We start from the raw sequence: 14,133 nt of genomic DNA on the forward strand, positions 1-14,133 counted from the left end.
AAGAAATAACTCTTTTTATAAAAAATGCGCTACAAAGAATAATAAATGTTTTGAACTGATCTAACAGGTTAATTTATGCTTCAATTCTCCATTTTCTCTCTCTTTAAAAAATATTGTATCTCTCAGGTAAGAGTTACGATTCTGAGGAAGAAGAGTCTCAGCGCAAGATGATCTGGCTGAACAATCGTAAGCTGGTACTGGAGCACAACATGCTGGCTGACCAGGGTCTCAAAAGCTACAGACTCGGCATGAACATCTTTGCAGACATGGTGAGAAAACACATACAAACACACACACACTCTTCTTTATACACTTATATTTATATATTCACATCTACGACTATATATCATTCAGTTCAGTGCTGTTTTCTATTTCATCATTTTCATGAAGCTGCACATCATATTTCTCTCTTACAGGAAAACCAGGAGTTCCAGGCCATGTTCAGCCACTGCGTGAAATCCTTCAATGAAACTGACTCCCTCTGTACCTCTACATTCCTCTCAGAGGAAGAGGATACTCCACTGCCTCGCAGAGTGGACTGGAGACAGAAGGGCTACATCACGGACGTCAAGAACCAGAGGAGTTGTGGCTCCTGCTGGGCCTTCAGTGCGGTGAGCTCCATAATTTAAATGATTCTTCAAAAAGAGGTTATTAATTTCTAGGTTAATTTCTGTTTCAGCAGATTCTGAGTAATGATATATGTATGATTGAATATAAAACCTTACCGGGGTTGGACAATGAAACTGAATCACCTGGTTTTAGGGCACAATAATTTATTGTGGTGACGGACAGTTCTGGTGGAAACAGGAAGCATCCGTGGTTTTATGTTTTTTGGATACAATCTGGGTTAGCACCCGAACATCCCTTTCAGACAGCTTCCTCTTACAACGTCCACAGTTAATCCTGTTGGATGTGGTTGGTCCTTCTTGGTGGTATCTCGCTGACATTACCCTGGATACCGTGGCTCTTGATAGATCACTAAGACTTGCTGTCTTGGTCACAGATGTGCCAGCAAGACGTGCACCAACAATTTGTCCTCTTTTGAACTCTGGTTGTGTGCATTGCAATATTTTGAGCAAAACTGTGCTCTGAGCCTGCTAATTGAACCTTCACACTCTGCTCTTACTTTGACCATATGACTGATGGTTGGTTTTTCAAAAAGGGATTAAACCTGGACATGAACTACTGTATGTTTTTTTATTATTCAGTGGGAAATTTCCATTCGTATTGCTCTATAGTCTGAAACTAGTCTAAATTTTTGTCTGGGAAATTCTACCATAAAATGTTTCAGAACTGTCTGTGGGTTTATCATCAACAAAGTAAAAGTTTTGCTTTTAATGCCTTTTTTCATGTGTGTGTTTGTGCCTCCCTCACTTTCAGACAGGGGCGCTAGAGGGTCAGATGTTCCGGAAGACTGGAAAGCTGATATCTCTGAGTGAGAAACAGTTGGTCGACTGCTCTCAGAGCTTTGGAAACCTTGGCTGTAATGGTGGGTGGCCATCAAAGTCCTTCGAATACATCAAGTCCAACCAAGGCCTGGAGGCGGATTTCACCTATCCCTACAAGGCCAGGGTAAGGACACATTAATGCTGAGTGAAGCTTATGAGATAAGGACTTTTTCCTGAAATACGTCCCTAGAAAATGGCATGTTATAGATAACTGAGTTATTACCAAACACCTTCTTGGTTCTTTTCTTTTTTTAGGAAGAAACTTGCCGGTTTAATCCACAGAGGGTTATGGCTACCTGCAGCGGCTTTGAGTGTTTGCCCCAAGGGGACGAGAATGCCCTAAAAAAGGCAGTGGCCAAAATCGGACCTATTTCAGTATTAATAGACACCTCCAAACACACCTTCCAGCTCTACAAGTCAGGTTAGCTGCAGCAACAACATGTATTTCTTCTTTATTTATCACTTCATGCTCTCTCTGGTGATTCGTGGATTGACCAGCCAGGGTAATACAGTCAACAAGAAAACCACAAACCAGAGCAAACCTAGCTAACAGGCTTTCCTGTTTCCTGTCAAGCACTGAAATTTTTGGAAAGCGACTGAACTTCCTGACCAATACTTGTAATTCTGAATGATTACAGGCGTGTATGATGAACCAGGCTGCAGCAGCACAAGGCTGACCCACGCTGTCCTGCTTGTTGGTTATGGCAATGCCCCGAGAGGAAAGCAGTACTGGCTGGTCAAGAACAGGTAATCATTCTTGCTAAATATATATATACAGTCATATGAAAAAGTTTGGGCACCCCTATTCATCTTAATCATTTTTAGTTCTAAATATTTGGGTGTTTGCAACAGCCGATTCAGTTTGATATATCTAATAACTGATGGACACGGTAATATTTAGGAGCAATAAATAATAATTAGGAGTATTCAAATCAATAAAATGATAAGGGTGCCCATACTTTTGCACCAGTCAAATTTTGGTTTAATGCATATTGCACATTTTCTGTTAGTACAATAAACCTCATTTCAATCCTGAAATATTACTGTGTCCATCAGTTATTAGATATATCAAACTGAAATGACTGTTGCAAACACCCAAATATTTAGAACTAAAAATGATGAAGATTAATAGGGGTGCCCAAACTTTTTCATATGACTGTATGTATATAAATATATATATATATATATATATAGGAACATGGATGATCACAAGCCATCAAACCAAACTGAACTGCTCGTGGCATAAAGTTATCCAAAAGCAGTGTGAAAGACTGGTGGAGGAGAAAACTGTGATTAAAAAACAGGGTTAATTCACCAAATATTGATTTCTGAACTTTTTTTGATTTTTTTTTTTTTTGATAAACAAGGAAAAAGACAGTCAGCAGATAAAGCACAGTGTGATATCAGTTGCCTGTTTTTTGACTAATGGTAAGAATACGTGTTCCTTTTTTATAATAGATATTGTGATTTGAATTAATTGGTGCCTTTTTTCTTTTTAATGTTGGCTTTGCACATGTGAGTAGGAGCACCTTGTTGATTTGAAATAGAAAGGATTAAAAATGTGCTGCATGTTGGAGGTAGATAATGTTAATATGTATCGAAATGAACCGAAACCGTGGCCCAAGAACCGTGATACGAACCGAACCGTGGCCACACTGTACCGTTGCATCCCTAGACAACTATACCTATAAGTTGCTTATGGTGTTTTTCAGGTCGCTGGGCATCAAGTCCAAATTTTTCTGGTGAACTAAAAGCTTTCAATTATAATGAACTAATATTGATATTCTGGCCCATCCAATTCGACTTGATTCCAGCTGAAAGTAAGACTTTAAGGCAGTGGCTGCTCTGGAGGGGTGGGGTCTACAATATGGTGTATCACTACATTATTAATGCAGTATCTTATTATGTATAATGATTTCATGAAATGATGTTTTCTGCAGATTGGAGAAAAGGCCAAACTCTGATGAACATCTCTGGGAGGAGGCTTCAGTCTTATACATATATATTTTCAGGTTTATAAAAAAAATCTGCAATAATGTCTTTTTTTCAGCTTTTATGTTTATTTCTTTCTCTGATCAACTGTTGAGTAGAAAGCAGCATCATTAACTAGACCACCAGAGACCACCATCTGCTCTCTGAAAGGAAACATAAAGCTGTGTTATTTTCCACTTTAAAAAATAATAAACTTTCAGCATTCACAAAATGTACACTGGCTTTCAAAATGTCTCCATTCTAATTTCATCTATTTAGTGTTTACACACACACACACACACACACAAACACACACATATAGAAACACATATACTATGGGTAACGCACATGTTTAATTTGGAATCAAGCTTCTGGATTCTTGTTGAGCCAGTATCAGATTGTTGAGGTTGTGGTTCTTGTTGTTAGTTTGGTGAATAACAGATCCTGGCTGAGCCCTATGTATATCCAGTATCTCCAGTTGGAAGGTGCAGGATTAATCATCTTCTTGTATTCTGTTACTCTTACAATCAGTTTTTCATTTACATTAACCCTTGTGTGGTGTTCATATTTTTGTTACTCGTTTACTTTGTTACTTGTATTTAATTCAGCAAAATTATTATTATTATAGCAATTCTACATTAAAATGCTTTACACATGCTTGCTTCACCTAAATTGCAAGCAATATAAACAAACAGCTTACATGGTTAATATTTGCCCTTTACCTTTCTTATGTTACATTTCTTTTAAAAACTGCTACTCTTTTTTTTATTAGTTTTTTAATAAAATGTAAAAGAAAATGAATTAAACTCAAGATATGAGTAGAACATTTGTTTAGTTTCAAATTTACAAATGAAGCAATGTTTATTAGCCCTTGGCCAAACATACTGTATGTAATATAAATGTGTAGGGGGGGGGGGGGGTGTACAGTGTGTGTTTATCGGAAATGTGTTTTGATTTGTGTTTTTCACAAAAAATGAGCCAATGCCAATGAGTTTGAGTTAGAAAAAATATATTTTTTTGTATCATTTGATGAAAAATGAAAACGGGTCCCACAGACCCGAACACCACATAAGGGTTAAAACATCCACTATGAAAACCCACATCTAAAAGAAGAACAAGTGTGAAGCGTACAGGTGAAGAAGTGTTCACCTGTACACCTGGGCCAGATAAAGAATAGGTAAAGAACAGGGGAAGAACTGTTGAGGACCAGATAAAAAAAGGTGAAGAATAAGTGAAGTTTTAAGCACCAGAAAAAGAGCAGTTAAAGACAATCTTAAGAATAGTTGTAGAACAGGTAAAGAAGTGTTGAGGATTAGATAAATAATAGGTGAAGAAATGTTGAAGAACAACAGTTTAAGTATGTTCAACTGTCCCTTCCCCCTCCCCACTTTCTGTACAGGAAACACACACACACACACACACACACCAGTGTTCTACGCAAACCTATATAACCTTAGTTATATAGGTGTCTATACACACACAGCAGTGATGATATACGAGTCTAACCAGTTTAAGTGTGTGCAAAAATGAAAACAGGATATATGAGGTTTCCCAGAAACTGAAACTATGAAACTAGTGGTGTGGTTATAAGCTTTATTGCTTTGTGTATCAATATGGCATATGGTTTTTAAAGTATTAGCCAACAATTATTAGCAATCAACACACCATCAGCTTATCAAGCTGAGAACCAAAACCTAGCAAGACTCAAAACCACACCTACAGTATATTACAGCAACATCTACAGTATATTACAGCAACACTGCTGAGCTGCAACCACTCTCTCTGCACTCTCTAGTTTCTTCTTACTGCTCCTGAGCATTTCTAGAAACTAATATACTTTACTATGGCATGCAGAGAAATGCTACAGAATCGAGTTATGAAATTAAAATTAGTGAAGTTTGAGAAAAGGCCCATTTTTAAAGCCACTTCTTCTTCTTGCAATGTACTGTTGCAAAAATGAACATCTCTCAGATCCCCTAAACCAGGGGTCTCAAACTCATTTTATCTGGGGGCCGCTGGAGGTAGAGTCTGGGTGAGGCTGGGCTGCATATTCTGCCTTGCCAGGTGTTCTGTCGAGTTATGCTACCCATCGATTCGTGCTTTCTAAGGACACAGCGCATGCACTAACCTACATTTTTATTTCTCATGTATTTTTTAATAATTCTGTTTCTAGTATTTTTTGTGCATTTATGAACCTGGACTCACTGTCTTTACATTGTCAAAGTGTACAATTAATAGTAATAATAATAATAATAATAATAATAATAATAATAATAATACAATATCATCTAAAAAAATAAAAAAATGATTATTATAAACTCTTACTACCATACCTCTACCCTGATACTGTAATTTAGGCTATCCAAAAATAGTACACAACCTTCTCCTGGAAACATGCTCTAATATTGTGCTTCTTTTGTATTTTTACCTTAGAATATACACAAAAGGGTAGCACGGTTTGACAGGGTAGCACAACTCGACAGAACAGCGGATGTCTCGGCTCGGGTGTGGGCGTAACCATGATGTTTTTGAATCCAAATAAAGCAACAGATGTAGTCAATTATAATTTTAAGATTTTTCATTTTGAATCAACCTCGCTGTGATCTATTGTTCTATAAATCCATATTGCTCTAAATGTTCCTTAGTCCACTATAAAAAAAAAATCTTTATTTATTAAAGAGGCCCTTTAGTTTAAAGATGAAGCCGTCAGATCTCCAGCTAGGAGCTGGGCTGGTTGTGGGCTGACAAAGTACTGTTTCAGACAAAATGGTATATAACTGTCACTGAGGAAGTGCTCTTAAGGTTATGACTTCAGTTCCTTTAGCTGAGGGACACATACTTTTAAACTTTTAAGGGACACAGTTGGACCTGAAGGGTTGTTTTGTACCTCTGAGGGAACACTCGCACTGTTTTCGCACTGTTGTTCGCTTTTCAGAGCAAAAGCAAAACTCTTAATGACAGCAATGATTTCTTAAGTAAAGAATTTCGTACCATAGGTCATAAAACCTTATTAGACAGGTTTAGTTACAAGAATTACAAGAATAGCAACACATCTCTGCTTGTACAAAAGAAAACTAAAGCATGGGGTCCCACAGGGCTCTGTTCTAAAACCACTGCTGTTCTCCTTTAATATCATTACCAGAAATTACTGTGCTCCATTTATCATTAAGTGTTATTATCATGAAATTTAAACAACAACAGATAAAATGAGGAAATGCAAGACTGGAGAAAAAAAGATTTGTTCTGAATGTGATCACATGCTTCAGTTGAGTACAGTTCTGTAAAAAAAAGTACACTTAATTGTGCTCAAATAATTTTGTAGTTGAGTTTTGTTATTTTCGAATTAGTACTAAATCAATGAATGTGATTGAAATAATAAAAAGTTGTACTTAATGTATAAGTATGCTGTGTTATTTTTTCAACATTCTTCTAATACAATGAAATGTCATTTTTCAGGTTGAAGTTCTCTGAACTCATTTTATTAAGTTGTACTGGCCGGTAAGTTCACTCAATTTGATTATATTAGTTCTCCTGACTAAAACACAGAATCACTTTTTATATCAAACTTAGGAAAAAAACAAAAAAAAAAAGTAAAAAAAAAAAAATAAATAAATAAATAAAAAATATATATAAAACCATTAACCAAATTCTGGAGTCCTATATATAAAAAAATAAATAAATAATAATATATATATATATATATATATATAGGACTCCGAAATTTGGTTTATGCACAACCGAATAGACATTTTTCCTAAGTTTGGTATCCAATTACTCCAAAATGATACAATAATATCACTTCTTACGTATGTGGTAAATAGTGTGGAATGTGTTCTTCAAAGATGTCATGGTGTCTTTGTATAACAGTAAGATTTTTGTGTTTTTATAGGACTGCAAAATCTGCTGTATGCACCACTGAATGGACAATTTAAGTTTAACATCCTATTACTCTAAAACAAGACAGTGATGTCACTTGACACTTATAATATTAATAGAAAGAAAAATATCAAATTGTTATCAAATCAAACCATAAAATCCTTAAAGAAGACATTTCATACTATTATTGTAGTAACTGGTAATTTGGAGTAATTGGTGTGGTGGAAATTGGGATACTGTGTTGCGGTGAGTATAATTTGAGTCGAGCAAACCAGTCGCTGTAATAAGAAAGTACATTTATTGGAAAAGACAAAGACATATATATATATATATATATATATATATATATATATATATATATATATATATATATATATATATATAAGTGTTAGGACATACAGTTCACAAGACAGATGAGAGCATGCTCTGGCTCTCACCTCCCTTGCAACCATCTTTATACCCCTTTCTGGGAGGGACAGAACATTCTAGAAACATGCATACATGGTAAAGTCATCTCTTATTTGTGCTGAGTCCTACAAAACATGACCAAAGTGTTGAGTTAATGCTCTAAAGTCTAGGGTGTCATGTTCTCTTAAGAAAGGAAGTGAAACTAACATAAAGGGTATTGGCTGGAACAGAGAAATAAATGTGTGATCATGCAGGACACCGCAAACAGGTTCATGCATACATGCATACATTTAGTTTCAGCACAATGATAATCTTACAACACACTGTTCAATGATATACAACGTTTTTAAATGGGTTAATAGTCTCAATTTCCCTCACATTGGATACCGAACTTAGGAAAAATGTATATAAATCTTACTGTTATCCAATCGCACAAAGAAAACCTTGAAGAACACATTCCATACTATTAATGGCATGAGTAACAAGTGACACTAATGTATCATTAAGGAGTAATTGCACTGTAAAAAAAAAACATTAATTGGTTCAACTTAACTCAGTCAAGTCATCATTTTGCTTTGACTCAGTTAAGTAGTAAATATATACGTTATATAATATATATATATATATTTTAAGTTTATTCAACTTAACTGAGTCAAAGCTGGATGATAACTTGAATCAGGTAAGTTTATTCAGCTCAACTGAGTTTTGTTTACACAACCATAATTTAATTAACTTAACAGTTTTTTTTGTTTTTCAAGTTCTGTGAGTTTAAATAATTTAGTATATATTAGGGTGACCATAATTTCATTTGGGTAAACCAGGACACCTGGAAGCGGGAGGGGGACAGGACGGGACAGGACGTGAAATACGGACATGTCCCGGGAAATATGGACCTTTGGTCACCCTAGTATATATATATTTAACTGATACATCAGCTCACAGACGCCCTGTGCTGCAGACATCACCCATGTGGGGAGAGAGCGCCATCTACCCACTCGCAGGGAGCGAGGTCAATTGTGCTCCCTCTGAGCGCCGGCAGCTGATTGCAAAGCTGCATGTTCAAACCTGCGAACTCCCGCTCTTAGACCTGTGACCTGTTAACCAATCTTTCAACTGACAATACACAGCGGGGTGAAGAAACACCCAAGTTATACTCTTAGAACATTGTCTGACTAAGGTGTGCGCAGACATCCCAAGTTGCAAAAATGTATTTTAGGGAGGTACACCCGGACCTGGATTTGGACCCTACCCTAATCCCTTCTAATCTTCCCAAAAACAAAACAAAAAAAAACTAGGAACACACACCAAAAGATACCAAAAGATAACAGAACTTCACCTTTTGGCTATTAAATATAAATATGCAGGGGTGCAACTACATACTGTTTGTGGTGTATGCACACATAGTATCTGCGCCCCCCCAGGTGGGGGAAGATCAGCTGGGGGGGGGGGGGTGCAACGTACCTTTTAAAATCATCAGCTGGGGGGTGTGTGGGGCGGTGGTTGAGATACGTTTTAAAATCATCATAAATATATGTTCATATTTACGCAACAGTTAGTTCCGACCTCACAATCTGACGGGTTGAGAGGTGTTCTAACACTTCCCCCTCACACTTCTGTATCACTCCACGGACGTGTTGCAGAGAAACGGCATATACACACAAGACGTTTTAGTATCATCGCCGCCAGAACCAGCAAAAGCAGCATTAGCTTAGCGTAGCCAAGGCACGCTCACCCACAGCACTGGCACATCTTTTGTGGAACAAAAAAAAAAAAAACATTAATCAGTCAACTCTGCCGCAGTCTGACACCCAGAACAGGATCCAGTTAGGCTAAGCTAATTTAATGCTGAGTTAAAGCAAGCTACGCTAACCTAGCCACAGTCCAGCAGCTAGCTAACCAACAACACCCAGCAAAACAAGCAGAAATGCTCACAAACGCTCAGCTTTCACAAGAAGACGACTCAGAGGAGCAGGAGAGGAGAATTTCAGCGTTATTATAAGGTCCTAATGCTTATCAACCCCTTTAACCCTCAATTTTGATTCCAAGCTAACATAAAAACCATACGCCATTTGTTGTGGAACTACTTTTTGGCGGAAGGCACAGTCCGTATTAAAGCATTTTCTTTATCAATTTTTTAAGGGTGTTTTATTTTCTTGATTCATTTTGTAAAAAAAAAAGGTTTAAAAGCAATAGATCACTCGAGGTCATGTGTTTTAACACACTTCCTTTCGTGTTCTTCTCATTGTTTTTTACTTCTACTAGACATGGATATTCTTTAGAGTAGTAAGAAGTAAAATGAGTATTTGATGGGGTCCATGATGCTCCTGAATGCATCCCATCCAGAAGGGAAAAAAAACACTGCCCGCCCACACTAACTGGCTGACTCACAGACTCTTCTAACAGGCTAATCTGAACCCTTGCGGTTGGGAAAAAAAGTCTGTTTGTGCACTCTTAGGCAACTGGTTCTATATTCCAGGAGATTTTATCTGCCTTGCGGGCAGCAGGGAGCCACAAGACTCCCGTAACTTCCGGGAGACTTGAGAAGTCTGTGTGTGTGGGTGGATTTATGAATTCAGTGACTCGTAAGTTCAGTGATTTTTTTTTTTCCATATCTATTAAGTTCATATTCTGCTCTCAGCATCTTGCAACACTTCAGAAACCCCACAATTGAATCTAGCGTGGCTTGTTTATGTGGCACCACTGATAAAGAGAAAGAGAGAGAGAGAAAGAAAGAGATAAATAGATGATAATGTAGGTAAATGAAACCCTGTGATGCAGTCTCTCAGTTAAACAGGAAGTTTGAGGTTAAGCTTTTCTGAGAAGGACGATACCAGCAACGTATATATATATATATATACATATATATATATATATATATATATATATATATATATATTCTCCACTCAACATAACTCCACTCAAAATATCCAGGATAAAGCTGTAATGTAAATATAAGCATACAGTGCCATAAAAAAAATCGTTCCTTACAGATTTATTTTGTTTTTGCTTTTTTTGTCATACTAACACGTAATATGTAAATACAAAAACAGTTTTTTTACTTGATGTTTTCTTTTATTAAGGGATACATAAATTAACTGTGAATTAACTTCATAACATTTGACATCATGTAAATTATGTTTTGTTGTGCATTACAGTGATCTGTTGTCTATTAGAATAAACCAAGAACCAGCCAAATAAAACATAAGACTTTGGCACGTTTGTATCGAATGCCAGGTTCACACTACATGAACAAGCCAATGAAATGAAGCTTAGCCTCACCAGCTGCACTAAAAAAAATATATATATATACTTGCAAGTCATTATTTGACACATTATTGCATGGTGGCACTAGAGCCAACTAGGCAAAGTAAATTGTAAATTATTTAGAATTTTTTTTTGTCAGTTTTACTGTTTAGGAATTATTTGTGTAATAAAAAGGTTAATATTAAATATAAAATGAAAATCTTAAACACAGGCTTCAAGCAGCTTTGCCATCAGCTGCTGGCGCCCAGAGGGAGCACAATTGGCCCTGTTCCCTCCGGGTGGGTAGATGGCGCTCTCTCCCTATTACGCTCAAAGGTGCGCTTTCCTCCGAGCGCACTAGTCGCTCAGGCTATGATTCATCAGCTGCAGTTTGAAAAAATGGGGTGATTGACTTTACAGGTGTCAGAAGAGGCGTGTGCTCGTCCGCATCCTACTAGGTTTGCAGGCGTCACTGGTGATGGGGACGCACAAAGGGGCGGGACAACTGGATAGCCAAATTGGGAGAAAATGGAAAAAATGGAAAAAAAAAATCTGAAATAAATTATTTAAAAAATAAACACAGGCTTCCGATGCAATGGGTATTAAAATTCAATTATTTTATTTGATTTTTATATAGATTTGATATTAGAATATTAGAGTTGTCTAAAAGAAAACAGCATTTTAGTGTTTTTCCATCACTGGATCATAAATCAGGTCTGAAAGGATTAATAATCTGAATGAAGTTCTAATGATATTAATGTACAGTATCAGGCTGCAGTAGGTCTACAAGATGCAGATCAAGACAGGAAGTGAAGCACACACATTTTCTCTCTCTCTTTCTCTCTCTCTCTCTCTCTCTCTCTCTCTCTCACACACACACACACACACACACACACACACACGCATGCTCATACATGGTAATACAGCATGCAGATAGCTCTACAGCTGCAGGAGAACACAAAAAGAAGGTAAGTAACAGACACAGAGACTCAAGTGTATATCTTGATGATTCTGCACAAATTCTGAAAAGTAGGGATTTGATTTACTTTCTTCTAAAGCAGCATTTTGTCAGTACTTTGAACACATCCTTTATCATTTAATTCTTATTTATTATTATTATTATTATTATTATTATTATTATTATTTTCTACATTTTAGATTAATACAGAAATAAAGGAAACTAAACCAAAAAGTGTTTATTAAACCAGAATGCATTTTTTTCTTTAGATTCTATAAAATAGCATCTTTGGCTTTGATGTCAGCTTTGCATTAGATCTTGATATTCCCTCAGTTATCTTTCATGATCTAGAACCTGAAATGGTTCTCCAACACTATAGAAGGTGGTGTTCTCAGTTCTTTAGGTCATCCTAAACCATCTCAGTGTTCCTTCATTGTTCATAGTGTGTGTCTACAATGTAAAAACTGTGTAATGGTATTGTACTGTATGTTATTGTCGGGGAATCTCTTGTAAGTTGTAATTATTGAAATGATTTCCTTGATGTAGAAAAATATATAGTGTCTGATTTAAAAAAAAAAGTCGTCATCAAGCTTTAGCTTTGATTGCAGCACACATTCACTGTGGCATTGTTTCGATAAGCTTCTGCAACGTCACAACATTTATTTACATCCAGTGTTGCATTAATTTTCATCAAGATCTTGCAGCAGCATTAATGATGGTAGAGTCTGACCACTGCACAAAGCAGCTCTTCGCCATCCAGCACATCCCAAAGATTCTCAATGAGGTTAAGATCTGGACTCTGTGGTGAACTCTCTCTCAATCCATGTGTGAAAATGATGATCTCATGCTCCCTGAACCTCCATGCTCTCTTTCACAATTCCAACCCCATGAATCCTGATATTGTTATCTTGGAATATGCTCGTGTTCATCAGGGAAGAAAAAATCCATTGATGGAATAAGCTGGACTATATTCAGTATATTCAGGTAGTCAGCTGACCTCATTCTTTCAGCACATACTGTGGCTGAACCCAGACCTGAATAACTGCAACAACCCCACATTATTTACTTAGTTAAATCCAGGTGGAGACTTTTTTTTCGGGTCAGGCAGTGTATAATAATAAAAAACAGTAATTAAATGCCTTGAATGCTCTTCTTTAACCTGCACTTTTTATTCCAGTTAAAACATACTCTGGTTCTGGTTTGCAGTCCATTTGGACAGGTATGAAAACATTAATCACGCTTGGGTGCCGACCAAAACAGCCACAAAGAGACCTGTAATGGGAGCTGGTCTCGGTCCAGTCCCAAATTAACTCTTTTTGAGCATTTTTTAGGTGATCTGAGGTTTTAGCTAAACTGTTCACACTGTTCAGCTTGCAATAAACACCATCTTCTTGTATTTACTTTCTTTATTGGCATTCACCATCAATGCTATTGCTCTCTCTCAGTCTTTTTGCCACTCAGTGGTCAAAATTCAGATAGAACTGGAATTGTACAGCTCTTGTTCAGAGACAGATAAAAGGAGCCCTCTCTCCATGTGTGTTTTGCATGCAATATTTTACGTTCATGGCTAAGTTTACACAGCAGATAAAAGCCAGATGTTTTTAACAGTATAGTTTTTAATTTGATTTAAACCCTACATTTGTCCAAACATGATTGAAAAGGCCACTATATTCAACCGTGGACGTTTCTTTAGTTTGCGTCATTAATTTCTTTAAAATTCTTTAAAATTCATTTTTAATCTTTTTACAATGCGTTGACACCCTGCAGCCACATCCTGTGGTTGTGACGCAGGCCTTCTAATTTTATTTAAAGCTACGCTTCACTACAATATTTTTGTGGTCGTCATACCAACTGAACCTCTCATTTACAAGCAAAGGGTTGCCAATGAGGGTAGCTTCACACTTCATTGGTAGAATCCTAAGGACCCTGACATTTAAAAAGAGCCACTGAGAGCTTTGAAGGTTCACAAGTTTTTTTTTAATTAATAGACACTGTTTACACACACTGTAACATGACCTATTCTGTGAGCGCCACCATCGTTTTAAATGTCAGGTCTCTCAGAATTCTACCAATGAGGTGTGGATCTTGGTCTGAGGTCTGATCTTGTTAATGGTGTAAAAATAATAATATGCCCCTATCACTAGCATTGTGAGCCTGTTGGGAGCATTGGATAAAAATGCTGTATTTCAGAATGCTAGGGTTAAACAGAGGTGGGCTATTCAACAAAAG

At 36.8% G+C, this 14,133-nt stretch overlaps 2 protein-coding genes across 9 annotated transcripts in view; both read left to right on the forward strand.

Annotated features, from left to right (window-relative positions):
* The window catches only part of LOC103022163 (procathepsin L), a 168,291-nt gene extending 164,636 nt beyond the window's left edge, over positions 1–3,655 (forward strand). Inside the window, exon 9 of the mRNA XM_049464262.1 lies at positions 3,389–3,655. The gene's annotated coding sequence lies outside the window, so the exon portion shown is untranslated. The remainder of the gene's footprint in view (positions 1–3,388) is intronic.
* Positions 1–14,133, forward strand: part of LOC103022985 (procathepsin L) — a 153,991-nt gene that overhangs the window by 62,977 nt on the left and 76,881 nt on the right. For 2 of the 8 annotated variants that reach the window (XM_049464257.1, XM_049464258.1), the window contains 5 exons: positions 127–269; positions 417–611; positions 1,381–1,572; positions 1,704–1,869; positions 2,087–2,195. The exons of 2 other annotated variants lie outside the window; for them this stretch is intronic. In XM_049464257.1, coding sequence (XP_049320214.1) covers positions 127–269; positions 417–611; positions 1,381–1,572; positions 1,704–1,869; positions 2,087–2,195 — 805 coding nt within the window. Of the gene's footprint in view, positions 1–126; positions 270–416; positions 612–1,380; positions 1,573–1,703; positions 1,870–2,086; positions 2,196–11,790; positions 11,915–12,154; positions 13,124–14,133 lie in introns of those variants that run through there. 4 more of the 8 variants (XM_049464255.1, XM_022665687.2, XM_049464254.1 and 1 more) reach the window with 4 other exon arrangements.

This window comes from Astyanax mexicanus, chromosome 14 (genome assembly GCF_023375975.1).
Source record: "Astyanax mexicanus isolate ESR-SI-001 chromosome 14, AstMex3_surface, whole genome shotgun sequence".
Taxonomy (NCBI): Eukaryota; Metazoa; Chordata; class Actinopteri; order Characiformes; family Acestrorhamphidae; genus Astyanax; species Astyanax mexicanus.